The sequence below is a fragment of the Eschscholzia californica genome, unplaced genomic scaffold, assembly GCF_041429995.1.
Source record: "Eschscholzia californica isolate CP2 unplaced genomic scaffold, dmEscCali1.0.p SCAF_1, whole genome shotgun sequence".
NCBI lineage: Eukaryota > Viridiplantae > Streptophyta > Magnoliopsida > Ranunculales > Papaveraceae > Eschscholzia > Eschscholzia californica.
The window spans coordinates 26,300,370-26,328,309 of record NW_028238198.1 but is presented as its reverse complement, the minus strand read 5'-3'; the positions used below and the strand labels follow the sequence as shown (position 1 = coordinate 26,328,309).

At 35.0% G+C, this 27,940-nt stretch overlaps 2 protein-coding genes, 1 long non-coding RNA gene and 1 pseudogene across 5 annotated transcripts; 2 read left to right on the top strand and 2 right to left on the bottom strand.

Annotated features, from left to right (window-relative positions):
• Window positions 1-10,653: 10,653 nt before the first annotated feature.
• Window positions 10,654-13,828, top strand: LOC147565544 (scarecrow-like protein 14 pseudogene; annotated as a pseudogene). Its single transcript, XR_015230227.1, has 2 exons — window positions 10,654-13,689; window positions 13,774-13,828. The product of XR_015230227.1 is annotated as a scarecrow-like protein 14 pseudogene (transcript).
• Window positions 13,829-14,799: 971 nt separating this feature from the next.
• Window positions 14,800-15,428, top strand: LOC147565543 (uncharacterized). The gene is made up of 2 exons (XR_015230228.1): window positions 14,800-14,986; window positions 15,121-15,428. It is a non-coding gene; the product is annotated as an uncharacterized LOC147565543 (long non-coding RNA).
• Window positions 14,995-20,844, bottom strand: LOC147565542 (membrane protein insertion efficiency factor). 2 transcript variants are annotated; one of them, XM_086652019.1, is made up of 7 exons: window positions 20,809-20,844; window positions 17,087-17,293; window positions 16,934-16,997; window positions 16,770-16,829; window positions 16,532-16,672; window positions 15,925-16,020; window positions 14,995-15,227 (listed from the first exon to the last, which is right to left on the bottom strand). In XM_086652019.1, the coding sequence occupies exons 2-6, from the start codon at window positions 17,228-17,230 to the stop codon at window positions 15,959-15,961; spliced, it is 471 nt and encodes a 156-aa protein (XP_086508145.1). In that variant the 5' UTR covers window positions 17,231-17,293; window positions 20,809-20,844; the 3' UTR covers window positions 14,995-15,227; window positions 15,925-15,958. The 2 variants fall into 2 exon arrangements, with proteins under 2 accessions (XP_086508145.1, XP_086508144.1); XM_086652018.1 differs by lacking the exon at window positions 20,809-20,844 and having other exon boundaries at window positions 17,087-17,302.
• A 1,587-nt stretch (window positions 20,845-22,431) lies between these two features.
• On the bottom strand, window positions 22,432-26,850 carry LOC147565541 (uncharacterized). The gene is made up of 5 exons (XM_086652017.1): window positions 26,609-26,850; window positions 26,284-26,384; window positions 23,297-23,378; window positions 23,141-23,214; window positions 22,432-22,932 (listed from the first exon to the last, which is right to left on the bottom strand). The coding sequence occupies exons 1-5, from the start codon at window positions 26,648-26,650 to the stop codon at window positions 22,680-22,682; spliced, it is 552 nt and encodes a 183-aa protein (XP_086508143.1). The 5' UTR covers window positions 26,651-26,850; the 3' UTR covers window positions 22,432-22,679.
• Between the last annotated feature and the right edge of the window lie 1,090 nt (window positions 26,851-27,940).

The window sequence follows — 27,940 nt, the reverse complement described above, 5'->3', positions numbered from 1 at the left end:
GTGTTAGTGGCGCATTTTCGTCATTATTTCTCTCCAAATTTATTCTGAATGGGCCCCAATAACACTCGGTAAGGACACCTGTAAAATTTCCCATTCGGAAAAGATAATTTGACGGGAAAGAGACCAGTTGATATGATAGGAAGAAATGAGAAATGAAGAAAACGGAAAAGAAAGGAGGAACCAACTTAAATGGCCGAAGCTCTAAACCCAAAAGAAAAAAAAAAAGATCAAAAGCTGAAGAACACAAGTTCTGATACCATAAGGACAAATCTAAATTTGTGCATTATTAACAATAGAAAAAAACCTTAACTTACACGCCACTCAACACACTCGGTACATTTACACTCTGTTTATACCCTGTTTACACTTCAAAACTAAATCATTTTATCATTTATCTCTTCTTAATTAGCCGTTTAAACTCTTTATTATATACTTCGAACTTGTTGAAAATATTTATTATTAGAAAATTTGTTATACTCTTCGAACTTGATTTGAGAGGATTTAGATTTGGGTTATTTCTCAAATAGCCCCCAACTTTGTGACCAGCTTCCTGCCCAGCCCTCTACTTTATCAAAAATACTCAAATGACCCCTTTTTTCAATTACAGTTATAACGCCGTTAATCAGTCATCACCTTTCTCTCCTCCATCTCATCACCTCTCTCTGCCACCTCATCGTCTTCACCGGCGAAGGTCGCCGGCCGACCAATTTTCCGACCGTCGACCTTCAAACCTAAAAAAATAAAAAGTTCTCTCTTCTTCTTCCTCTCTCTATCTTGTTTTCTCTCTTCTTCTCTCTTTACACTGGTTCTCTCTTCTTTTTCTCTCCTATTTGAAACTACAAATTTGTCTTGACTGATAAATGAACCACAAATTTGGGTATATCTTTAATTGACTTGTTGATGCTATTGGTTTGAAACTCCATGATTATCATCATATAATCAAGAACCCTATGGATCTTGGAACTGTGAAAATGAAGTTGGGGAAGAAACTTTATAGAAATCCATTCGATTTTTCATCAGACGTTAGGTTAACATTCAACAATGCCTTGACTTACAATCCAAAGGGGCATGATGAAGTTTATGTTATTGTTGAAGAACTTCTCACTAAATTTGATAGGTTATTTGATCCTGCTTATAGAAAATTTGAGAATGAGATGAAGTTAATTGTTGGAGAAACGATAGTGGAAACTAGGGGGATTCGTTTTGTTCCGACGAAGAAAACCCTAATTTACAATCTAGGGTTTCATCTCCAGAGAGGTCTAGAAAGCTTGATCGAATGCCAACACCTAGAACAACACACCCATCTCAATCATTTTCTCCACCGCCATTTTCACCACCACCACACCCACCAAGAACAATGGCACAAATTCCTGCTCCGATTTCGAAACCAGTTATAGGTAGAATGGGGAAGTTGCCAAGGCCAAAGGTGAAAGATCCGAATAAACGAGAAATTAGCTTTGAGGAGAAGCAGAAACTGAGTGAAAGCTTGCAATGTTTACCACAAGAAAAGATGGATCAATTGTTGCATATCATAAAGAGAAGGATGTTGAGCTTTCACAAGATGGTGATGAAATTGAGGTTGATATTGAAGTTATGGACAAAGAAACTCTCTGAGAACTTGATAGATTTGTCTGTTATTACAAAAAGACAATGACATTACAAGTTGAAAAGAAAAAGAGAGAGAAAGAAGAAGAGAGAGCGGAAGAAGAAGAAAAAAAAATATGTTTGAAGGTCGTCGGCCGACAAATTGCTCGGTCGGCGACCTTCGCCGGTGAAGAAGATGAGGTGGCTAGAAAATGAGGTGGCTAGAAAATGAGGTGGCTAGAAGATGAGGTGGCAGAGAGAGGTGATGAGATGGAGGAGAGAGAAGTGATGAGATGGAGGAGAGATAAGTGATGACTGTTTAACAAAGTTATAACGGTAACTGAAAAAGGGGATCATCTGGGTGCTTTTAATAAAATATGGAGCCAGGCAGGAAGCTGCTTACAAAATTGGGGGCTATTTGAGAAATAACCCTTTAGATTTTTATATGAACGTGAAATGATTTTGTAATTACGTAGACAAATCAATGTTAATCAATAAAAATCTTTGTATGGGTAACTTGTATAGATCTATCAAAAGAAATGATGTAATGTTTAATAACCCAAATGAATAAAATTACATTATACTTCAGGAAGTAGAATTCTTTATCACACCGTAGGGTTGATTCCAATCATCAAATTCAAATATTTTATAATGTGATGAATGAGTTTATAGATTAATATGTTAGTGGCCCGCATGAAGTGTGTTACGCACTCACATTCTTTTTGTAAGAGGCACTCACAAATTGTCATTGGATATTCACTCTTTTCTCCAAAATTTTGGTGTTTTAGTGATTATCCGAATAGACACATCTCATTTGAGATAGGTGATTGATTAAATAGATATTTAATTTATTTATTTTTGTACCTTAAGACTTAAGTGCAGGCTGATCAAGTCTATAATTCTGGGCAGTTGGTACAAAAAAATGAAAAATAATATCGGATTCGTGACTATTTCAACAAAAAAGAAGATACATCACAAGGATTAATATATTTATTATAAATTCGTACGACGTAGAATGAGCAAATCGTTTCCACATCAAAAAGAAAAATGTAATCAAATAAATCAAATTAAGAAGTCCTTCTCATTTTAAAATGTCAAAATTACGGAACAACATATTATTGTGATTATTCAATCTTCAACAATACTATAACTTTCTTTTATCATAACAAATGTTACCTAGGAACATGATCTTACTTATTTTTCCATATTAATGAGATATTTCTACATCGTGTTTGCTATTATTTGGAGGACTTTTCAAACTTAATATACATTAATTAATACCATGACATGTTCAAGAAGATTCTAACATATTTCTTATCTATACTTTCTCTATAAGAAAAAGGTTAATGGATATGTCGGCCAAGTTTTTTCTGAGATTGGACCATTAGAAATAGTTTAAGCACAATAGGGTGATTATGTTCAATGCATCTCTAATATTATAATGAACATATAAATAGATTAATAATTAATTTGATTCTTGGGTTATTGTGAGATAGGGTTTAGTTTAGATTAATTATTATTTATCTAAATCAAGTCATTTAAGTAAGATGTGGGGTATATTTGTTTAACCATTTGACCATCTTATTCTTACACCTTTAAATAATCCCAATTGGTATTAATGAATAAAATTAGCAAATTATAAACTTGTACTTAGTAGGAGGGATGGGGAGTAAATTCATTGATCCCACCCTAAAGCCTGCCATCTATGCTGGAAAAAATAAACAAGAGATCTTTTTATTATAAAAGTTTAAGTTTACTCTTGTCATAACGTAATGAAGCGTCTGGTTCAAAAAAATTTATGAACAAATATTTTTGAAAAAAATTATTCATAATGAATTACGACTTTCATATGTTATCATGCATAACATTCCACAATTTTCTGAAATTTTCTATTGTATTGTGTTGGTTTTTACTAATTTATTTCTGTGTTCATAACATATAATGAACTGTCATAAAATCATATTCTTTAAAAATATAAAGTTACAAGTCAAGCATATTATAATATAAATGTTCATATTACAGTATGTAAAACCACATTACAATGTGTAGAATAATATTACATCATGTAAAGGCATATTAAAGTTTGAGTTGTCATAATACAATTTGTAAACTTTGTTACAACATGTCAAGTTCGATCTTTATACTCCTCGTTATGTCACACTTCTCTACAATGTCATATTTTCATAGAATCGACTTCTTCATCAATATGTTTTGTTCATCAGCATGTCTTTCTCCTTAATTAATTTTGATGTCAAGCATTCTTTATCGCACGTGTTTTCTTTTGATCATACATTCGTGGGTTTTGCTTCATCGGTCCAATCACATAAAATGGAAGTAATGAATCTTATTTTATTTTATTTTTCAGAAATTAACTTCGTTAAACTGCCTAACCAGCTAATGTAACATACAATGAAGTTAAAAGAGCGAACCTCAAAGCTACCAACATTAGGAATTTAACCAAAACTAAGACGCTTCAGGATCTGATAAATAATCTTTATTGATACATCATAAAGTGGTGAAATGAGATCTTCTAAAGACAATTAAATCCTAAAACCCTAGAGTGCTTGTGCATGATTAAATAACATAAATGACATATAATACTTTATATTAAAATAATATATTATGTAATATAAAATTTTTCTAGATAAATAAGAAAACCTAATTAAGTCAAAACTAATCTCGTTTTAGATGAAGAAGACGATAAAAATAAACTAACCTCGTTTTAGATGAAGAACACAATTAGAATCATATTCGTATTAGATGAAAAAATAAATAAGATTCAACTCAATGTATTGATATTTCAAACTACATGTACTTATACGAAAATGAGATTTATATCCTCACTTGATGAAGACTATGCAAGTAACCGGCAATCACGACAATTTCTGGATGACAAAGGAGCGAGGGGAACGAAAGAGATAGGAAGTGGAAGAGAGAAAAACAACACAAGTCTTAGTTTCTTTTTTCTTCTTCTTAGTATTTATAAAATGGAAATTTAGTTAAAACCCCCTACAACTATTTATTTTGGTGCAAATGGATCGCTTAGTTTTTTTTTTCTAGTCTTCAGTTCTCTAAGTATATTCGTAATTTCTAATTAATTGGAAGAGGTTTGCAACGGCTTACAAAAGGGTTACAGTTGTTTGCAAAGGAACAACAAAAAATTGCAATAAACATTAGGGTTTTAACTAAAGAAATACAAATAGTTAAGTTTTCAATCAAACAAAATTGAATTCTAACCAAATAAAATATAACTTGTTTTTTAAGTTTAAAATTAAAAGAACTTAAACTTGTCCAAGTTTTTGTTTATTAAAGGCCGCGGCTTTCGGGCATAACAAAAAATTTCTGGGGAATAAAGTTTTAGGAACATATTTATCTTTTAGTCACAAAAATTGACTCGATTGCTTTAGGCCCCTGATCTTCATATGTCTCATTCTTTCTCTCTCCTGCTCCCCACAAGAGATCCTCCATGGATTTGAGAGAAAAGAAGGATGAAGTTCTTAAGCAATAAGAGCAAGAACAACTTCTTGGGTTTTTAACTGATCTCCTAACATGGAAGTTCTTTATATTTTTTCAACCTACTAACTCTTCAATCTCTGGTGGAATTCTTGGGGGATCAAACCATGAAATTTTCTCACTTATCTGCAAAGCCACTTAAATCTGATGGATCACTTTGTATGATGGAAGCTTTTAATAGATCACAAGCTAGTCCTCTTCAACAATGGCTTCCCTTTAACAATTATAGTTTGAAATCAACACTATTGGTTTAAAGCTTTCCAGTAAAACCCTTCTTATCTTGCTTCCCACCATGGCCGATATCCATCTCGCTTCCCTAAATCCGAAGGTTTCAGATTTGAGAAGACATTGTACTATAGGGTTTCAAGGTTCTTCAATTGATGCTTAATTGATCGATCTGAGAAGCTATAAGATATCTGGACGGCTTCATCGATTCGCCACACCTTGGAAGCACCATTAATTTAGTTTCGGGTATCATTAATTCATAAAGAGATTTTGTTATTCACTTTTTTCAAAATTAGGGTTTTGGTCATATTCTTTTGTTTCATCGATTTCTGAAGAAAAAACATTTTTGTGTTGATATTGGAGGAGGTATATGAGTGAGAGCAGCAGGAGTTAGCGGAAGAGAGGAAGAGAGAGAAATACATGAAGAGAAAAAGATTAAGGGTCAGAGAACAAAAAAATCAATTTTTGGACCTAAAATAAAGAAGCTCCTTCAGTCAAATTTTGTTGACCGAAGTCTTTATTCCACGAAGACTTTTCTTTATGCCCCAAAGCCGCGGCCTTATTAAAAAGGTAGATTAGAAAAACAAAAGTTAGATTTAGACCTTTTACCTTTTAGGAAAATTATTTTGAATAATTACACTAAAGTTATTTGCAAGAGTAAGTCCAATGTAGGAGCTGGGACTCCCAATTTTGAGAGCTCCTGAATTTTGAGAAATCTTTGATTTTTTTTTCAACTCCAATGGTGGGCTTTCAACCGGGGATACCAAGTTCAATTTTTAAATTGTTGTAATTAGAATTCATTAAGAATAATCAAAGTTTATTAAAATATATTAAAATTCAAATTAAAACAACTAAAATAAAACTGTAAAAAATAAATTAAAACTAATCTAAATCCAATTCACCCAGTCTTCCATCAACTTCCTAAGAATAAAAAGTTGTGCGGGAAACACGTAAATAACCATTAACGAGCACAATATCATCTACATGACTATAACGCTTAGCGGAAACCGATGAATTCGCCATTTCATTAAAATTAAAAGTTTTTTCGTTCCCATCATTAGATAAATCAACTTCTGAACAACTATTTAACAAATCTAAAAAGCTTTCGATTATTATATTCGAGATTTGGATTAGCAATTGAAGTGAATAGACATGAAGAGAGAAGATAGATTGAGATAGAGAGAGTTATGGAGATGTATTGGGGTGGATCCCCTTGAAATAGAGATCCACCCCAACCAAGGCCGCCCCAGTCATTATTGAGGTCTAACGCCAAATCAAGAAATGGGGCCCCTTTACTAAAGCAAAAAATGAACAAAAAAATAATTTATAATGTCTTTGGGAGGGATCGAACCCTTGACCTATACCTTATAACCAAAGTTCTAAGCACTAGACCATTCATTGCCCATCTGTTGTAAACATTTTAGTTATAATTTGATTTATTACAAACGAACTACCCCATCATAAACTCCATGGAAGAGGCCCTCAGGTAGGTTGGGGTCTAAAGCAGCCGCTTTTGTTGCTTTGGTCCTGGGCAGCCCCTGACTCCAACACTACCGTTGAGAGACCCCAACTAGCTGTTGGGGACTCCCACTAGTAAGAATTTGAGGCTGAGAGTCCGGAAGGGTGGAACTCTTAGTCTCGAGACTCTCTGACTGGAAAGCCCAAGGGCTTGGGCTGGGTGCCCGTGCACCTTGGACGTGCTCTAAGTCCTTGGGACCTACCTGGGCTCACGCCTAAAAATATGTCAGTGTTGTCTATATATCTATTAAGAAATCCACATAGATTTTAAAAAATTTTATATGATAAAATATGGATCAGGTTATTTTACAGGTTTTGTGTAGTATTTAAATATTTCAGACCCCAATTATACTTAGACAACTCGCTTGAATTAAAAGATGATAATTCTAGGATTGTGCACTTTCACAAAATATGAATGATATAGTAAGAGAAACAAAAGTACTTCAATTATAAAAGTAAATAATTGATGATATATCTATTTGCTTTTAATTTTTTATTTTACCAGGTAGGAAGATTTGTTGCCAGATTTGATTCTAGTTATAGAGTTGTTATTTTTTTGTTTGTACTATATGTGGCATTATAATATTATTGGACTTTAATCTAGATCCGTGCTCTTATTTGTAGTCGTCGGAGCTTTCGAGAAATAATTCATTACAGATCATGAGATCAATCTATCGTGTATATGTGGTTTGACCTCCGAAGTCTTATCTTTTTGGGTTTAACCACATATATTTAGAGTTACATATGTTTTGTTCTAACCCAGCATATTACATATATACCAGCTTGACCGAACAGACAATATTTATACCTTTAATTCAAAGTACTCTGTGTTCGTGTTTTAATTTCCTTTTGAGTGATTTTAATAGTTAAAAATTTGTGAATGTCACACTAATAAATCATATCAATCCACAACATGAGCAAGGATCTCTCTCTTTGTATTTTTTTTTGTGAAAATATAAATTTTTTACTTGTAGACCGTATTAACATAAGTTCAAAACATTTGTTTTATAATTCATCCCTCTATCGCATTCATAACTTGGACTGTAAGCACGATTTGACTTAATTTTTTTTTTTTAAACTAGTACAGTTCATATTATAATTTATTAATTTTAGTATTTTATTTTTGTTTTCATGATAAAATGATTGTTATTGGTAGCTTGAATTTGATTTTGCTGAATTTCCATTTCTTTTTTGCGTTGAAGTTGTTGAATTTTCTTTGATTTATATTTGTAAATATTGAGCTTGGTGACCAAGAAACCAGGGCTGAAGTAATGATGTTTTAGGATACAAGTTTTTTTTTTTTTTTTTTTTTGTTAAGGAGTTTTAGGATACAAGTTGAATTAAAAGTGGTTCCCCGAACAGATACCAAAATAATTTTTGGCAGAGTCAAACGGCTCGGTCAACTATCTAAATACACGTGTCGCGTACAGAGGTAAGGAGAAAAAGTGAGTGAGAACAAAACGAGGTTTGGGCATCAAGAAATATCATTGCTGTCTGGCGGCTTGCTTTCCCTTATACGCGGTTATACGCGGTTTCTAAATGCAGCTATTTTAGGAATAAAAAAAGATGTTATCGGACGTAAAGAATTAGTCAATAAACATTGACTTGATCAAATATTGTCCATTAATCTTCATTTTTTTTTTCCCCCATTTCCCTCTCTTATTATTTCTTTCACTCTCACTGGCTATCTCTTTGTCGTTCTCACTCCAGTATCTCTCTCTCTCTTTCATTGTTGACCGCTCTATCTTTTATTGTAGAACACTCTCTCTTTCATTGTAGATCACTCTCATCTCTCTCGCTATAGACATATCTCTCTGGAGATTAGTTTCTCTTTCTATCTCTCTTGAAGTCTTTATCTTTCCTTCTCGCAGTCTTCATCTCTCCCTCTTTCTTGCAGTTTGTATAGATCTCTCTATGGAGATCACATAGTTCGTGCCCACGAAATGGCCAGGATCACGAAATCCTGAGAGGGTTTCGCCAGAAATCTTCCTCGAGGTCTGGTACCAGGAGCAGTGTCTGCGAGAGAGGGATCAATTAAGAAATAATAAGAGATCGATCAAGAAACAATATGAGATTGAGAAAAAAACATTGAGAGATCGAGAAAAAAACATTGAGAGATCGAGAGACATAGATAGTGAGAGTAATAAAAATAAATAGTAAGAGAGAAACCGAGAGAGATGGTAACAATGAGTGAGAGGGGAGAAGAGATGAGAGAGAACATGTGGCAACGGTGGTTGGAATGATGGCGGTGGGAAGTTGTGGTGGTGAAGGTGATAGAGAAGATGAAGATTAAGAGGAATTGCGTGATCAAGTTATTTTTGGATTAAAAAATATATGCCCCCGAAAATGTACAAAAAAACATGAATTCTTAGAGAATTTATTCTCTGGATGTTATTCTTCATGCCCCAAACACTGACCTTTCTAAACTCGGAAGATCACAAAATACCTCTTCTATAGGAGTTATATGGTGGTCTTTTTTTTGTAGAATTCAAATATAATTAGGATTCATCTAAACTGATTCGTCCGAATCATCAGATATAAATTATGTACTTTGTTTAGTTGTATTTACCCTTATAGGTAAAACCGTAAATACTAAAACGTCACATTTATATTCAAAATACATGCATATTTTTAAACGGAAGGTCTCATACAATTATTGTACTCAAATGATTAGATTAGTTTCTTTGACTTATTCTAAATAAATTGAAAAATTAAAATTTTGAAAGTTTCTAATAAATTTATTGGATTCGAGTGTAGTAAGTTGATATTCATCGAATATTTATTGGATATCGAATAGCTTATCGGATTCAAATATGGACCAACCTATATCTGATATGCTAAGCTACTATCTATTCCTTGACCTATGGTTGAAGATGAATACACATACAAAGGGAGGGGGTGGAGAGAGCTAAACTAAAATTTGAATAACTACCCATAAAAGATTTGAGATTAATGAAATGAAATAGTATCATTGATTAATATGATTTGAAATCCGAGAGAAACATTACCGAAATACTCTTTAGGATAAACCCCCGTCTCATTTAAGGGCGAAATGAAAAAAATAAAAACAAAATGAGTACCTAGAGAAACCGCCGCCATTGTTGAAGTAAAAATTGGAGATACAGCTGGTTGAGGGGGACAAACTAGGTTGAGAAACAAAACAAAATAATGAGCTTGGTCTGGCATCATTTGGGGAAGAAAACAATGAAAAACAAAATACCCAGACAAGAAGAAGAAGAAGATACTTTTCTATCTCCTTTCTCTATGTCTCTCGAAAAAACAGAAAAAGTGGTGGGGTTTTAAGGAGAGAGATGAAGGAAGGAAAATGGTGAGCAACCAGACCTCTAACGAAGGACCCCCTCCCCTTCACCGGACAATGAGATTAGATAAAGAGAGAATAGAGAAAGATAAGAGAAAATATCGAATAAAACAGAGACGGAAAAATAAGGAAGAAAAAAACGTAGGAGGAAGAAATCTGAAAATACTTTTTTATACTTTTAAATCCACCTAAAAAATTTGGTCAACCTATGACCTTCGCCGGAGAAGAAAGTGAGGTTGAGAGAAGGAAAGATAACACGAAAGTGAAATGTGATGAAGTAAAGGAAATAAGAGGAGATGAGCTGGCGTTTGATGTTTTTAAATCTTTTTTGAGTTAATTCTATTTTGACCCCCAAAGGTAGTTCCAGAAAAAGTTGAAGTTCTTTTGGCTCTTGGGGGCCAAGTCGAATTGTGACACTTATGAGAATTAAAACAACGAATCGGTGATAAATTGGGGATCAAAACGGAATTAACTTTTGAAAATCGTCTGACTGAACTCTTTCAGAGTATTAGATCGGCGAGGAAATGAGAATCTCGTGGACCATCGTGTCGCTTTATTGCTTTATTTCATTATTACAGGCGATAGACGGTTGCCGGTAGAATACCACTTCTCTGAGATAAAATTTGATAAACCCTAAAAGCTCCTCGTTCATCCAAGGTTCCCCTTTTCATTTCCGCCTTTCAGAAAGAAAACGCCCCCAAATCCAGTTGCTTTAGTGATTTCTTCTGGGGCTTTCTCCGTTTTGGTACGCTTTCTCTGTCTACCTGTTTCTCTCTCATCACCTCGCTCTGAAATCAATTTCCATTTTCATCTAATCAAGTCTTGATTTTGATTGTTTTCTTGTATCTTACTGTTGAAGTTAGTGAGATTTGAGTGAGGGTTTGGAATTTAGTTTCCCTTTTTATACATTGGATTTATGTGATTGGATCTAAAATCTGTTTTTTTTTGTGAATACATGAAGAATTCGTACTTGTTGAATTAGGGAGAAAGTTGGTAAATTTGGGTTTAGATTATATGGTTGATAATCCTCGTTTAAGGGGTTTTATTGATTTTATTGAGGGAATGGAATTTAACAATGATATTGTTTCTGATCAGAATCTTATGAACTTGTTGAAACTCAATGATACCAATCTTGATCAAACTTTTGTGAATTTCCCCCCTAATTTTGTTCATGACCCAAACCCTAATAATTTTGCTTCGTCTTCGAGTGTTAGCCCTGAAGATGATTCTCCTGAGAATAGTGATTTCTCTGATGTGCTACTCAAGTACATAAACCAGATTCTTATGGAAGAAGATCTGGAGGAGAAAAACTCATTGTTTCAGGAGTCTTCTGTTCTTCAAGCTACCGAAAAACCCTTTTACGAAATACTCCATCCTCCTTCCCCTGAAAGCCATTCGCCCCCATCTCCTGATACCCAAGTTGATAACTTTACTGGTAGTTTTAGTAACTATAGTAGTAATAACATTACCAGTGTTAGTAGTAATGCTGCTGACCTTAACTCGGTTGTCGATCATTTTGGTCAGTATAACTTGTCTCATATCCAAAGATTTCCAAGTGATTATACTTTTCGAGCAACCTCTCAATCGTCTTTCGGCTCCTCACACAGTTACAGTCCTGGGGTAGAAGGGTTTGTCCAAACTCCTGTAAGTAATGTTCAGATTCCTGACTTGTACTGTGAGAACGAACCTATTTGGCACTTTAGACGAGGGGTTGAGGAAGCTAGTAAGTTTCTTCCAAGTGATAATAGCTTGATTGTTAATTTGGAGAAGGAAGGGATTTTAAAGCATGAGGGAAGGAAAGAGGCTAGAGGTGTTGCAGTCAAGGAGGAGAAGAAGGATCATAGAGAGTATTCCCAGACTGAGTCGAAGGGAAAGAAGAATTTAAAAGGGGAATACTTCGATATAGAAGAAGGGAGAAGTTATAAGCAGTCGGCAGTGTCCTCTGAAGAGACAGTTCGATCAGATATGTTTGATAGGGTATTGCTCTGTAAAGGACATAAAGAGCAGGAGAATGTGAATTCCACTCTCCGTCAATCCATGAAGACTGAAACAAACAAGAATGTGCAGCAAAATGGGCATTCAAAAGGATCAAATGGTGGAAAATCCCGTGGGAGGAAACAGAGTGGGAAGAAAGACGTGGTAGATTTGAGAACTCTTCTTATTCATTGTGCACAAGCTGTTGCTTCCGATGACCGTAGAAATGCTGATGAGTTACTGAAGCAGCTCAGAAAACATTCTTCCCCTTTCGGTGATGGGTCTCAGAGGTTGGCCCATTACTTCGCAAACGGGCTTGAGGCTCGACTGGCTGGCACTGGGAGCCAGATTTATGCAGCTCTTATGAACAAGAGAACACCAGCTGCTGATATCTTGAAAGCTTACCAGCTCTATCTTTCTTCTTGCCCATTCAAGAAGATGTCACTTTTCTTTTCAAATCAAACCATTATGAACATGGCTGAAACTGCAAGTACTATCCACATAGTAGATTTCGGTATTCTCTATGGGTTTCAATGGCCTTGCCTTATAGAGCGCCTTTCAGCTAGACGTGGTGGCCCTCCTAAGCTTCGAATTACAGGAATAGATTTTCCCCAAGGTGGTTTTCGTCCAGCACAAAGGATCGAGGAAACAGGTCTCCGGTTAGCAAACTATGCTGAAAGTTTTAATGTCCCATTTGAGTACAAAGCCATTGCCCAGAAGTGGGAAACAGTTCGAATCGAGGATCTAAAGATCAACAAAGATGAAGTTCTTGTGGTGAACTGTTTATATCGATTTAATAATCTGCTTGACGAAACTGTGATGTTGGATAGTCCAAGGAATGCTGTTCTAAACCTTATAAGAAAAATGAACCCTAACGTTTTCATCTACGGGGTTGGGAACGGAGCCTTCAGTGCCCCTTTCTTTGTGACTCGGTTCCGGGAGGCTCTTTTCCACTACTCCTCATTATATGATATGCTCGAAACAAATATACCTCGGGAAAATCCGGATAGGATTATCATCGAGAGAGATTTCTATGGACGGGAAGCTCTGAATGTCATAGCTTGTGAGGGATCGGAGAGGGTTGAGCGGCCAGAGACTTACAAGCAGTTGCAGGTACGGATTCAGAGAGCTGGTTTCAGACAACTCCCGTTAAACAAGGAAATGATGAAGAAGGTTCGAGAGAAAGTAAGATCAGGTTACCATAAGGATTTTGTCGTAGATGAAGATAGCCAATGGATGCTGCAAGGATGGAAGGGAAGGATTGCATTTGCATTCTCTACATGGGTTCCTGTATAAAAGACTGATGAAGTTCATGAGCTTGTTTTACTGCATTTGGTCGTCGGGTTTATATATGATCTTTGGGCAAGCCAAATCGAGAGAGGTTATCTTATAAAGACCGACTAAGTTCGAACCATTTGTTTTCCAACTTAATACATCTTTTGAGTCATAATTTGGTTGGTAAAATTGAATATCTGCTAATCTAATGAAGATATTGGTATACTGGGTCTGCTGATATTGATGGACTTGCAGGACCATGATAGATTATACAGATGTAGGTAAGACATGAATTACTTTAGTCTACATAGTATTTGTACAAAACCCTAGTTATGTTGTAATATCCTGCTTCTTTTTGTGAACAGATTTGAGTTGATGTCATAATGGATGTTTCAATGTAAGTAAGAGATCTACCATAAATTTGCAGGTCTTTCATGGTTATTAGGTCAGAATTTGAGTCATTCCCTTGGATTTTCTTTCGATTATAAACATGGGATTGCATCTTACTTTTGAACGGTTTTCGACATGATGGGAGTGTTTATGGTTGTTCTTTGTTCTTAAGAGAAAATGTTTGGGCTTGTTTCTTTAGGTTCATTATTGACTACAATCAGCTTCTTGAAGTTTTGTTACTGATGGATCCTAGATGTAGAGCAAGATCTGAAATCTGTCTCGAGATCTGAATTGACAAGTCATATTATGTATGAGTCGGATTATATTAATAGTGAGACAAAAGACGATTTCATTGGTCGATCGAAAGGAGATAACCTAGTTTAAAGGGTCCCATGTTTCAGTGATTGGTGTTATAATACGAAAATAAGAGCTAAAGGTGAAGATATTTTGGTATTTTCTATTCTAAAACAAAAAGATATCCCCATCTTTGCAGAGAAAAATAATACAATAATGGTAGTGGATCTACTCAAGTTTAGGTTGGTATATTCTTGCTTACAGATAAAGACGACCATATAACTACAGAAGATATATAGACAGAGAAATTGATAAATTTTTGTGGAGTTTTGTCCATTCTTTAAGTACTTTTGGTGTATTTCATCAAAAAAAAAAAAAAAAGTACTTTTGGTGTTATCTCTACCTTTCTTCTTTTGTTGAAGTGGACATTATCTTTATGGAAATAATTTTCTTGAGTCTTCCCGTTTGGAGACCTCTCTCTCTCTCTCTCTCTCTCTCTCTCTCTCTCTCTCTCTCTCTCTCTCTCTCTCTCTCGTCAAAGACAACGAGATTTTCTAGAGTCTCTAAAATAACTACTTTCACATAATCACTGAGTGTCTAATAGAGCGTTTCACTAGAAATAATTTTTCAATAAAATTTTAAATATCATGTGGCACTCCGAATATAGAATTTGAGTGCCCCACTGAAGATGCTTGTGGTAGTAGCAGTAGTGGGAGTGGTGCTATGGTGACAAAGACTGAGATAAAGGGAAACAGAAAGGAAGAAATTGCAGGAATTTTCCTTATAATTGACGTTCCCGTGTCGAACCCTTTCGCATTCAATTCGAGCAATGTCACACTGTTTCAATTGTCCAGACGTAACAAATTAAGACGAAACGTGGGAAAAATAGAAAAGGTTAGAGATTAGCAGCATCTAAGCTCATGCATTAATTTCAATATAATACTATTTCTGAGAATATTGGCAAAACAAACAAGTGTGAAGTTTTACACTTATATATCATTTGCAATAAAGTTCTACAATTTTTGCAGGTTGCACATTTGATCCCTAGAGCAGACTAATATGGCAGTCATAAGAGAAACATTAGGTAACCTCTGATAAAATCAGGTTGCCATTCGATCCCACCCAGCTCTCTTACCTACAAAAAATGGAAAAGAGATCAAACAGAACCGCAACCTCAACAAATCTTTAGACGCTATAAACTAAGGCGGTGTTTTGTTTATTTCTTTTTACTATCTGAACATCGTTCGAGTCTGACTAAGTTATGAAATATAAACTAAGCCGTAAAGGCATAAACTAAGCCGTAAAGGCATAAACTAAGTTGGTATTTTTACTCTTAGTATCTGAATCTAACTCGTCTGAATTTGAATCATTGGACTCTAATGGACCCAAAATCAGCCCAAATTAGCCATTCATACGAGTCAGCAATTATGAGAAATCAATAAAAACGAATGCTCTAAAATATGATCCACTCAAACCTCAACCCAGATTTCAGTTCTGACTTGGGAAAAAACACCGAATGTGAATCGTTATATAACGCGAAGAAATTTGTCAATGAGACTCGCAAACCATATTTTTATTCGCCCAAGTTGGTTGAATATAGGTAAGGCAACTAGTTCATTTAAGCTCTTAGTTTTCTTGTGTTTTTAGGCTCATAGGTTTATAGGCAAGAGATATTTTTTTTTTTTTTTTTTTTGTTGAAAGAATAGGCAAGAGATATTGAGATACTGATCAAAAGAGATTGAATGAACGGAACAACCAACAAACTATAAGGATCACATAAAGAAATCGTTTTTCAACAGTACAATCTGTGATCGGCTACATATGAATCATACCTAACAGTATCAGAGCTATAAACATTGAGAATCATCATTCTTCAGATATGGGTTTCTTCTCATCGAACCATCTAGGAGGATCAAATCCAGACCCACCTGTCAAAATTTCAATAAGAAGTAAACTTAGGTGTGTTTTTTTCTTCTTTCCATGTCTAAATGACTTGTTTGCTCATTTGAAACAACGGACTCAAATGGACCAAAATCAGCCTAAATCAGCTACTCAGATCAGTCACACATCACTAGTCAGACACAAACAAAGGCTCAAACCTTACTTGAAGTCAATTCAAACCTCGAGGCAGATTTAAGGTTTGACTTCGATAGCGTTTTTTTTCCGCATTGTCTCAATCTCACTCTTCTGAATCTAATTCATTTGAATAGTCTGATTCAAATGGACCCAAGATCAATCCAAAGCAGGCATTTAGATGAGTCACACATCACAAGTCAAACAACACCATCATCCGACTCAAACCAATTCTCACCTCGAGTCAGATCACAGATCTGACTTAGGAAAAACACGCACTACCTTAGGGTTTCCTAGACAATGTTATAAGGTAGATAATGAAAAACTTGGATATCCATCAATGGAGTTCAAATATTCAGAGATTACCAAGCGGATTGCAGCGACATAGACGCCAAGCCGTAAGAACTGTGCCCTTTGCAACTCCATATTTTTTGTAAGCTTCCATGGAGTACTCACTGCAACTTGGAACATATCTACAACTCTTGGGCATAATTGGGGAGATTTCTCCTGCTTGACCAAAAACACAATTTCAATTTATGAAACCCTAGAATTAAAAATTGGGGAAAATTTAAAATCAGAGGAATCAGTGGTCCAATTTTTTTACTCTTGTAGAAATTAAGCATCGAAAGTGCAGCTTTAACTCCTAAACTCTCCACTTCCTCATCTGTGGAAGAAGAAGAAATGAATCTTCATTCAATTCATCAGAAAAGCAAAAGATTTGGTAACAAAGAAGAAGAAAAGAAAACCCATTTTTTACTGATTCTATACCTTGAACGTTCTTTTGGTCGGAATCTTTATCGATTGCATTCAGAATGACTGTCGATCTCCTCCTCTACAATTTGGGGGATTGAATTGAGAACAATATATACAGGTAATATCAAAAGATAAATATTGGAGAAAGGGTTTTGAAAAGAAGATTACCTTGAGGGGAGGAACAAGGGTCGCCAATCTTCGATGTGGTAAGGGTTTATTAAGAATTTGGGATCTAGGGTTTTCAATGGAAGATGGAGAGGAAGAGTAGAAGGGTTTTGGGGTTACCCAATATATGGAGGGAACAGTAGCCATATCTTTAGTCTGTAAAATGGCGCGGAATCTTACCTGCCATTTTAAGTAGAGAATAATGTCAATCTCCTCGTATTAGGATGCCTTTTTGAGGGAGAGGACCAAAAAAAGGGGTGCTTATGTGGGTAGGATCCAGGGTTATTCGGATATAAGGTTTAGGTCCAAATATTAATGGTTTTGGTGGGCCCGAGATAAAGGTACAACAGGGAATTGTGCCTAACTAGTTTAATACCCCTAATACCCTTTTTACCTTTATCTTCTTTACATCTCTCTTTCTCCAAGAAATTTATACAGCCCTAATTTTCTCTAAAAATCTCTTTCTCTCTCTCTCTCGAAATTTATACATCTCTCTCTCTCTAAAACATTTCTACACACTTTTTTTTTTGGATCTCTCCTATCTCGATAGAAACCCTAAATCCAGCAGAGATCTGGAGGCAACAAATCTGGATTTAGGGTTTAAAAAACAAAATGTTGGCTCTCTTTTCTACATGGATATAGTGAAGAATGATGTTTTTGAAAAAAAATTAACGGTGAAGAAATCAGACCTAAGGTTATTGTTTTTGGAATAATTTGATTTTTTGGACAGGTTTTGGTGAAAGTTTAATGGTGAAGAAATATTGGAAAAAAATCTGACGGCGAATTTTTTTGGAAAAGTCAGATTCAGTGAAAATTTAATGGGGAAGAAATCATTTTCTTGAACAGGGATTCATGGGTTTGGGAGAAATTCATATTTGTGTTCAGAAACAAAGCTTCTAGTGAATATAGTGAACAATGAAGATTTGATTAACATTTAATGGTGAAGAAATCAGATCTAGAGTTATCCTTAACTTGATCAGCTTTAACTATATTTGTTTTTTTACTTCACATATTTGTTGTGGGAATATTAAAATGTTGAGTGCATAGAATGGTGCACTGAACATCTCCAGGTTCTCTTAGATATTGTCCCAATTTTTGTTATATTTAACGTCATAGATATACGTTTACGTGTTGGAATGTAGTGTACATTCCTCAGTTCCCGTCACATTTTACCGTTCGCAATCCGTTCCCACGATTCGTTGTTATATGGAAGTTCACTGTACATTTTTTAGTTTCATTCGCCTTATATTTCTATCTTTTTCCTTATTTTGTTAAACATTTAATAGTGAAGAAATTTCAAATTTAGGTTTAGAAACATAGCTTATAGTGAGGAATGAAGATTTGATAAACATTTAATAGTGAAGAAATCAAATCTGGAGTTATCCTTAACTTGATCTGCTTTGACTATTTTATTTTTCTAGTGTCTAGTACATAACAAAATGTCCCGTACATTCGAACATGTCCCGTACATTCACAAATGGACTGTACATTTAAAAATTCCTGGTTCATGTTAAGAAGGCAGAGTACATAAAAAGTTATACTATGGCCAGTACATAAAAATCAGATTCAGTGAAAATTTATTGTACAGTACAAAGAAAAATGTCCCATAAATTTTCTTTGAAAGTAATTTACGTTTTGGAAGGAATGTCTTATAAACTCTCCATCATATAAGGAGAAAATGTTTGAGAGAAGGAAAAAAGTTAAGATTGGAGAGAGAAAATATGTTTAAAAAAAATATAGAGATAGAATCAAATCAATGAGAAACTACCAAAAAATATATGAAAACAAACTAGTGAAAAACTACCAAGAATGAGAAAAATTTCTCTTTGTACAGTTTGTTATCAAAATGTAATTGTTACTAAACCAGAAAAAAATTTAGAAGTAATATCTATTACATATTTCCAAAAAAGAAAAGAACTTTAAGATTTTAAGAAAAAACTATCCTTAAAGTTTCCCGGTGCACAAGAAAAAACTACATATGGGGTTATCCTTAATTTGATTTGCTTTGACTATTTTATTTTTTTACTAGAAATTCCTGGTGGACAAGAAAATTTTCGGTACACAAGAAAATTCCCGGTATTTAACATCTTAAAGTTTCCTTCGAATATTTTTCTAGTGTCTAGTACATAACCAAATGTCCCGTACATTCGAACATGTCTAGTACATTCACAAATGTTCTGTACATTTAAAAATTCCTGGTTCATGTTAAGAAGGCAGAGTACATAAAAAGTTATACTATGCCCAGTACATAAAATAATTTTCGGTACACAAGAAAATTTCCAGTACAAAAAGTGTCTAATACATAACTAAATGAGTGGTACATAAAACAATTCCTGGAGCACAAAAATATTCTCAGAACAAAAGTTTCTCGTACATAACCATATGCCTAGTACAGAAGAAAATTCCTGATACACAAGAAAAATCCCAATACAAAGTGTCTAGTACATATAACCATATGGTCAGTACATAAAATAATTCCCGATAAACAAGAAAATTCCGGGTACAAAAGACAATTCCTAGTACAAAATGTCCAGTAAATAAAAAAAATGTACAGTACAAAGAAAAATGTCCCATAAATATTCTTTGAAAGTAATTTAATTTTTGAAAGGAATGTCCTATAAACTCTCCATCATATAAGGAGAAAATGTTTGAGAGAAGGAAAGAAGTTAAGATTGGAGAGAGAAAATATATTTTAAAAAAATATAGAGATAGAATCAAATCAATGGGAAACTACCAAAAATATATGAAAACAAACTAATGAAAAACTACCAAGAATGAGAAAAATTTCTCTTTGTACAGTTTGTTATCAAAACGTAATTGTTACTAAACTAGAAAAAAATTTAGGGAGAGGACCAGATGGTCAGTACATAAAATAATTCTCACTAAACAAGAAAATTTCCGGTACAAAAGACAATTCCTAGTACAAAAGTGTCCAGTAAATAAAAAAAATGTACAGTACAAAGAAAAATGTCCCATAAATTTTCTTTGAAAGTAATTTACGTTTTGGAAGGAATGTCCTATAAACTCTTCATCATATAAGGATAAAATGTTTGAAAGAAGGAAAGAAGTTAAGATTGGAGAGAGAAAATATATTTTAAAAAAAATATAGAGATAGAATCAAATCAATGGAAAACTACCAAAAATATATGAAAACAAACTAATGAAAAACTACCAAGAATGAGAAAAATTTCTCTTTGTACAGTTTGTTATCAAAACGTAATTGTTACTAAACCAGAAAAAAAATTTAGAAGTAATATCTATTACAAATTTCCTAAAAAGAAAAGAACTTTAAGATTTTAAGAAAAAACTATACTTAAAACAAAAGAAAAAAAAATCACAAAGATATAAAGTATTTGAAGAGGAAGAGAAAATATTTGTAGAAAGAGAAAATAATTAGTTTAGATTTGAGAGAGAGAGAGACAGACATGGAGAGGACGACATTAATGTAGAGAGAGAAAGTGGAGAACAGTGTAGAGAGAGAAACGTGAAACACGGGATTTAATAATGGCATTTCTGTAATTTCGGGTGGCAATCTATGTAAATAGGAATAAAAATGTGGTTATTGTTGTAATTTCCCCCAATTGGTGTGACTAGTGGACCTGCCCCTCATTCTTTATGGGCAGTGGGCCTGCTTCTTGTTTGGGAGAAACAAACGGACCTTTTGCCCAACCCCTCATTTATTAGGTGGCGTGTTTTTTCTATTAATTTCACTAGTCGGACTGGACCGATATCTTTAGTAAAGACTAAAGAGTAGATTAAAAAAACAAACATTTTTGAATGAGACGTAACTCAAAGCAGACGTTAGATGGAGGGTTGCTAGTAATATTGTCCGCTTTTACACACCTGAGCCTCACAGTTTGAAAAAACCTCATTAGAGAAGGGTGCTTAACCTCTTCAGATGAGCACCACACTCCGTCTCACCACAGATGTGGGATTGTTTTAGAACACACCCTCCCAAGACCGAACAAATCGTGTTGACAACGTGTTATAGATGATGTGGACCAGCCTTCTAGACTACTAGCACTATTGTCCACTTTGACACTCCTGGATCGCACGATTTTAAAAGACCTCACTTGGGAAGGGTGCTTAACCTCTTAAGAGGAGCACCACACTCTATCTCACCACCGATTTGGGACCGCTTTACAACAATTGTAACATTGTTTAACTTTGCCGTCATATTCTACCACTTTTTGGGTAGTGGTTGAGCTTTAGGCTTCTTAGAATAATGGCCTTGTAATGACTCTTGCAGTCTATCTAAAGAAATAAATCTCTTTCATACAGAACATAGGGTTTATGGAGATAGCATAGCACATAAGAAACTGCACGGATGCGCACCTAAATGATTTAGCCTTGAGAGGCAAAAGCCTCTAATAATTGCAAATAAGAACATCTGCTCGCCCAACACTAGGAGGATATTTTTTGGAGAAGTTAGAGAGTGGAACTCCAGTAACTGTTTTGTAGAGAGAGAGATCTTAGTTTTGGTTGTTTTCTATGTCTTAGGTTTAAATTTGAAGTTACTATTTCTCTTTGAGAGAGATATGGATGGGTTTCATACCATCGGTGAAGATGATCATGAGAGACGCTAATCAAATTGAAAGTTCAAAGTCGACCTACGAAGAGAAGATGGATTTCGGAGTTGGTTCGTACATGAACAACTACGAAAATCTGGGTTAAAAGAATATATCACACGACGGGATTTGACAAAGTAATTTCTCGTCGGATTGGTATCAATTCTAGTATCATCATACAACTTCATCTTATTAGTACTATTTTATTATCGATGATCTTATAGGATCTTTAATTAGTGACCTTTAGGGTCTTCTCATTTTCGATTTTTAGGGTCTTTTCTTTGAGTTTGTGTCTTGTCAAGTCCTTTCCCTTCATGAGACACTTTACATTCGAAAGATCTGTGAACTTTACTTATGTAACTCTCTTGTAGTTCTCAGAGGAATAATAATTATCTACCATGTAATCTTGTGATTGTTATCACTTATGAATGAAATTATGGTTTAATAAAAAAAAATTGCAAATAAAAATCTCTCATATACGAGAGTGGAAGGCTCTGTAAAGAAACTTTAGATATTGCCGAAATGAATTATTAAATGAGTTACTCGTTTTCTTCTATCACCAAAATCTTCTCTCGGCCTTCATAACCCATTAACGACCCTATTCAGTTCGCATCAGATTACTTGGTTTCAGGTTTTCAGCTGAACCACAGGAAAAACCAAGATCCTCTCCTAATCTGAGTCAGATTATATTTGAATGAACTAAAAACCATCTATTAACAAACCAACCCATTGATTAAATACTCAATGCAGAACCAAAGAAAATAAGGGCAGAAATTCACGTTTAGAACACCCATTTTGACGATATTTCTCATTCAATAAAACAATGTTCCTTCGAACTCAAAATCATTACCACTTCAATGGTACCAGTACTAAGAAAACAAAATTAAAGTACACCAAGATGAACTTTAAATATTTGAAGTTGCCTTCATTTTCGTACTCCAAATCTTATGTGGATTTAAAGATGTTTATAATCTAAACCTAAAATTATAGAACAACAAAATTGCACAAGTTCTATACCTGTTGAAACTTCAACTTTGTCGATTCTGAGCCTTTGGTGGTCTTAGAAGATTCCAGTCTAGCTTATCGCGCTTTTGCTTCTTCTGAGAAGAACCTCTACTTTTATTTGCTGAAGATTGTTCACTACCTTCACCTCTAAGATTTCCTGGCGATCTATTCGGATATTGAGTTTCTGGCTCTTTCCTTTTATGGCCTCCCTCACAATCATCATCCATTTTTAATACATTTCCGCTCTCTGCATCTAATTTTGGAGACCCATTTTCACTGAAAAAGTAAAGGACAATGAGGAAACAAATCAGAAGCACTTTTAGACAACTGTTCTTGTAGAAGTTGAAGATGGGTCTTTCTCCTTTAGGAGGAAATCTCAAGTACAAGACATGTTGTTCTATCGGATTTTCCATCCACAGAAAATATAAATTCAACAAAACACAATGCTTTTTAACAGATTGGACCTAAGGAGAAGTATACTCACCCAGAAACCGTATTTAAGGAAGTTGTGGCCGGCATTGATGATTGACTAGGATTTGCTGCTGCTTCATTCAATTTCTACCAAGACAAGGCTTTTTAATAAGACGGGGCTGAAAGCCGAGAAGTTGTGAACATTCATTCTCTGAAACTTGATACTCACATCGATAGAAGGATTAAAACTTTGAAATGACATCCTGCCTTTTACTGCACTTGGATGAGGATTTCCTTCCATTACTACTATGCTGCAGAAAGGAGTAAACAAGTTAAAATTTTGAAAATCGGTTCATCTCTCTCGAACGAATTGTATAAAGTTCAGAATGAAGTGACAGTGGAAAAAGTAAATCTATAGATATTTTGTTTCTTAAAAAGGTGAATAAATTAATCAAGAAGAATAGGGCAAGCCATCTTCCTCTATACAAAGAGTGCAGCAGACTAGGAGTCCGCTAAAGAAGGCAAAAGAATTACAAGTTTCTACCAAACCCTTTCAGGACACTGTAACGTCCAAGTATCCAAGTTTCTGTCAAACCCCATCAATGTTTCTGCTCAAACTGGAGAGGATGGTCTCTGAATGGCTTCAGTAACTCCAGAACAATTATATCCACAGATTCAATTAGGGCCTGTCCACCGCACTTTTCGGGCTTCATTACCCAAGCCGGCTCACTAATTCCAGTGGACCGGCTGCACACATGCTATCTTTGGGGTATCTTGGGCTATTACAGACTCGGGTGAAGGTGACAAGTTTCAGGTTTCTAGGCTATTTCCCCACCCTAGTTTGGGTCTTCTATGAAAATTTTCAGTAAACAGCAAGCCGTAAGGTTCTAGATACTAATTACTAATGAAAGCTTCAATTACCTATCAGGACTACACTAAGATTTCAGGTTACATCAATCTTGTTCATCTACTGTCTACTGATCTACAAAACCCACAGTTTCAAAGAATAGAGGGTGGTAGTATCTGCTCAAATCAGAATTACCAGCACGTACGGACGTACCTGATTCCACTTACCCATTTTGGGTGGGTTTGCGATTCGGTACACCAAATTTGCCATACACTAATCTCTAGCCTTAACTAACCTCATTTCTTTGTAAAAGTCTATAAGCTAAACTAGTTGAGCTTTCAACCAATAGATTCCTTGTTTAACTAGTTAATAATTTAAATTGAATAGAGATAAATTGACCGAGAGCAGGTGTATCTATTACCTTCCATATATTATATATGTGAGAATATATGATTCAATTGTTTATCATTTTTTTTCTCTTTCTCGAATGTTAATAAACTATGGCGAATTAATCACGTACATGTAGACTTAAGGGTTTGTGAGATAATACTACTTATTAGCACGTTTTAATTATAATTGTAGCAAGTTTTAAAGTTGAAAATTCGAAAGTTTGTTCTTGGCAAAATTTTGACCTTTGGTTCGGTAATCGAACCAAACCATGAACGGATTGGTTCGGATTGAGATTTAGAATAACCGAACCCTTTGGATCGGACTATGGATAGGCTCAAAAAGTCGGTTATCCAACCGATGTTCACCCCCAAGCTATTCCACATGCATCATAGAGTAAAAATAATCCAACGCGCAAGCATACTGAAAAGGTATACTCCTGATGTACCCGATACTCACAATGTAGAGTATCACGTACGGATACCTGAGTACCCATACGACCATACCTGTAACCTTGGCTCAGATCACATACTCCAAATAGTTGTTCTTTAATTACAGTTAGATACAAACCATGACAAACAAAAGTTCTCTTTTAATACTTCACTTTTAATTAGTGGTGGGAAAAAGACCCGGCTACCCGATCCGTTCGACCAAGACAAAAAGTGTCCATGGGCACCCGATAGTCATAACGGTCAGTGTCCGACTGGCCCGAAAGAATTGGCGGGCGGTCACAATAAAAAAATTTTGTCGACGGGCTAACTGACCGATCAATATGGCTCATCCAAATACCCGACCGTACCAGTGACCGAATAGCTCGACCAAACAGCCTGCCCTCATTTTCAGATGGTATAGACCATCGAATTTCATAGACTTATGATTGTTGTTGGATATAGAAGACCAAACAGTCCCCAAATAAATACCCCCTAAGTAACCCTAATTTTCTTTTCCTCTCTTTTCTTTTAAGGTCCAAGTAAGTAAGTAACCCTAAACTAAACGGTTGCCGTGTACAAATCTTTGGACTCTTCATCCTCTCTATGATTTTTTTTTTTTGAAAACTTCGAATTAATTGATCGGGAAAAAGAATACAAAGAAGGAATTCAAGAAAAGGGGAGGCTTATAACATTTACATGTTAACTTAAGGCGCCCCCAATTCGAAACAAAATCAAGATAAGAATACGCTCTTGCCCAACCAAAATTCCTACTCCAGGAGAATAAAACTCCAAGCACATCTTCCTCCTCCACCTTGAAGCAAACTCTCGAGTCCTTGAAAATGCCATCATTCCTCGCCTTCCAAATGGACCAACAAATTGCATAGGGAACTAAGCGCCATATGTCTCTCTTCGATTTCTTGACTGGGATCTTGCCCCATTGCTCTAAGACCTGGGCAATTGATTTAGGAGGACACCAAAGGTACTCTATAGAGCCGACCAAAATGTCATCATCCTCTCTATGATTTCTCCATCTAGAAGTGAATCTCCAAACATCTTAGTTCTTTTCCCTCTTCATTTATATCGTTCTCTCTCTGAATCCCTCCATCCATTCGAAGTTTTGCATCGGGCATCGCACTACAAAGGTTTGTATAATTTTGTTTTATGTTTTTCTTCGAATCTTTAGTCTTTACTGATTCGATTCACACTTAGTTACTTACTGATTCAATTCATATTTGTTGTTTGAAGGTTGCTTCACGCAGATTTATTGTTCTTTTAACCCATGCATTAATTATATCTTGTCAAATGATGACCAAATTTATTTTTTTCGTAACGATTATTTTTGTTTTTTGGTTAATTTTTTCTTTTGTAACTTATAAGTTGTAATTTTGTTTGTGCAGTACGAAAAATGTAGTTATAAATTTTTTACTGAACAAGAATAAATTCTAACCTAATTATTTAAGAGTTAGCAACAAGTCGATTACAATTCACATATAAGATGAACTCTAGGAATGAAGAAACACTAAAAAAATATTGGAACAATGATAAAGGTACCATTTTTTCTTCTGGGTATCAATTGAAGCGAAGTTAGGATCAATTTTAACCTCTTCCTCCTTTTTAGGTGGTTCCTCTTTCTTGCTACCTCTTTGCATGAACTGAAACAAAACGCAGAACCCAATTTGAGTAAAACGAAATACTAACAAAGATCTTTACTGGCTAATTCGGAAAATTTGAAGCATTGAAGAAGAGCAAGAAACCCTAATGGAACTGAAATAAGTAGGAGATATCTTTCTAGGTTTCTGTAAATCAAGAAATGCATCAAGGAACAAGATTAGCCGAAAAGGGAAATAAAAAAGTTGGGTTTTTTTTCCTGACTCACCTTCAAGTTCTTCAGAGTACTGGACATCTCACGCTTCGCCATTCTGATTTCTTACAGGTTCTTGAATCTTGGTTTCTCCCTCTCTCTCACCTAGGGTTTTAAACAGCAGAAACGAGAGTCTAAAAAGAAGAGAGGGTTTTGTGATATTAGAAAGAAACCCATCTCTCCCAATATTTTTCTATTAGGTCCAATATTTCTTTTTATTAGGTCTAAATGTCCAATATTTATGGGGGGTAGCGACCGAAGTGAAAGAATGCATCTATCGTGTATAAAAGATTATCAAATTGTTAGATATTAAATGTACTTTTGATATTGTTAATTCGAGACGCGACTACCTGATATCTGATAAATCCGAAAGATTTGACGGGCTTGGACCGATTTTGAGCACTAGAATTCTTAAAATAACCTGCCTGACTAAGAGGATCTAGAATCCGATAACCCCGAAAGGTTTGATGCGCTTGGACGGATTTTGAGCACTAGGATACTCTAACAAACACTCTAAAAGTCCTAGTTGTATTGTCAATGATTCTCTTTCTTTAAGTGTAGTTAATATAGAGACTTCTAAATTTTTTTTAGTCTCCAATAGAGATCTCTAAAATACTTCTACTTAAGACACATGTCGTTTTTAAATTTAATAGAGAAAAATTAGTTAAAAAGCAAGGGGTTTTATTCGTTCTTAAATTTTAGAGTCTCTCTTAAGGGTATTTATTAATAAATGTTCCACATTATCATCGAATGTTAAGTAGAGTGTCCTACTGGAAAAGATTTTTAACAAAATCTTAAAAAATCCAAAGTGACACTCTAAGTTTTAGAGTTTGAGTGTCCCATTGGAGATGCCCTAAGCTCGAGAGCCCGAATGGACAGAGAGTTTCAAAGCTTGACAAGCCTGGCGAGATGAATGATATAGCCCGTGGGTATCTTTGACTACGACTACTACGACAGATTTCCAACCCTAGTGGTGGTACATTTTGCTCTTTCACTTTCATAGTTCTATTGCAACAGAAGACTATAGCTAACGGATGGCGTTGACATGAGAACTTGACCATATTTCTATGGCATCGGAAGACTATAGCTAACGGAAGGCATTGACATGAGCATTTGGGTCAAGTGGTTGACTCCTTTATGGAATCGTCTAGTGATTAATTAGTATAGGGGTGAAAAAAAATTTGTTCTTTTGTTAAAGTTGTTCTTCAATTACTGGAAGATGAGAAAAACATTCACCGTTGCACGTAAGAAAAAGAATTATCATTCCAATTACTACTTAAAGATCACTATAGATCAATGAGACATCAACATTTAACTGCAAAAACTGTGAAGGCCAAAGCCATCCAA

What these genes read in the sequence shown, in the direction of transcription:
- LOC147565542 (XM_086652019.1), bottom strand. Translation starts at nt 17,230, where the DNA reads ATGGCTACTGTTCCCTCCATATATTGGGTAACCCCAAAACCCTTCTAC. An exon ending in CGACCAAAAGAACGTTCAAG is followed by an intron (nt 16,830 to 16,933) that starts GTATAGAATCAG and finishes CTTCTTCCACAG; the next exon opens with ATGAGGAAGTGGAGAGTTTA. An exon ending in GATGCTTAATTTCTACAAGA is followed by an intron (nt 16,673 to 16,769) that starts GTAAAAAAATTG and finishes TTGGTCAAGCAG; the next exon opens with GAGAAATCTCCCCAATTATG.
- LOC147565541 (XM_086652017.1), bottom strand. Translation starts at nt 26,650, where the DNA reads ATGGCGAAGCGTGAGATGTCCAGTACTCTGAAGAACTTGAAG. An exon ending in GTACTCTGAAGAACTTGAAG is followed by an intron (nt 26,385 to 26,608) that starts GTGAGTCAGGAA and finishes GTTTTGTTTCAG; the next exon opens with TTCATGCAAAGAGGTAGCAA. An exon ending in TCCTTAAATACGGTTTCTGG is followed by an intron (nt 22,933 to 23,140) that starts GTGAGTATACTT and finishes TTACTTTTTCAG; the next exon opens with TGAAAATGGGTCTCCAAAAT.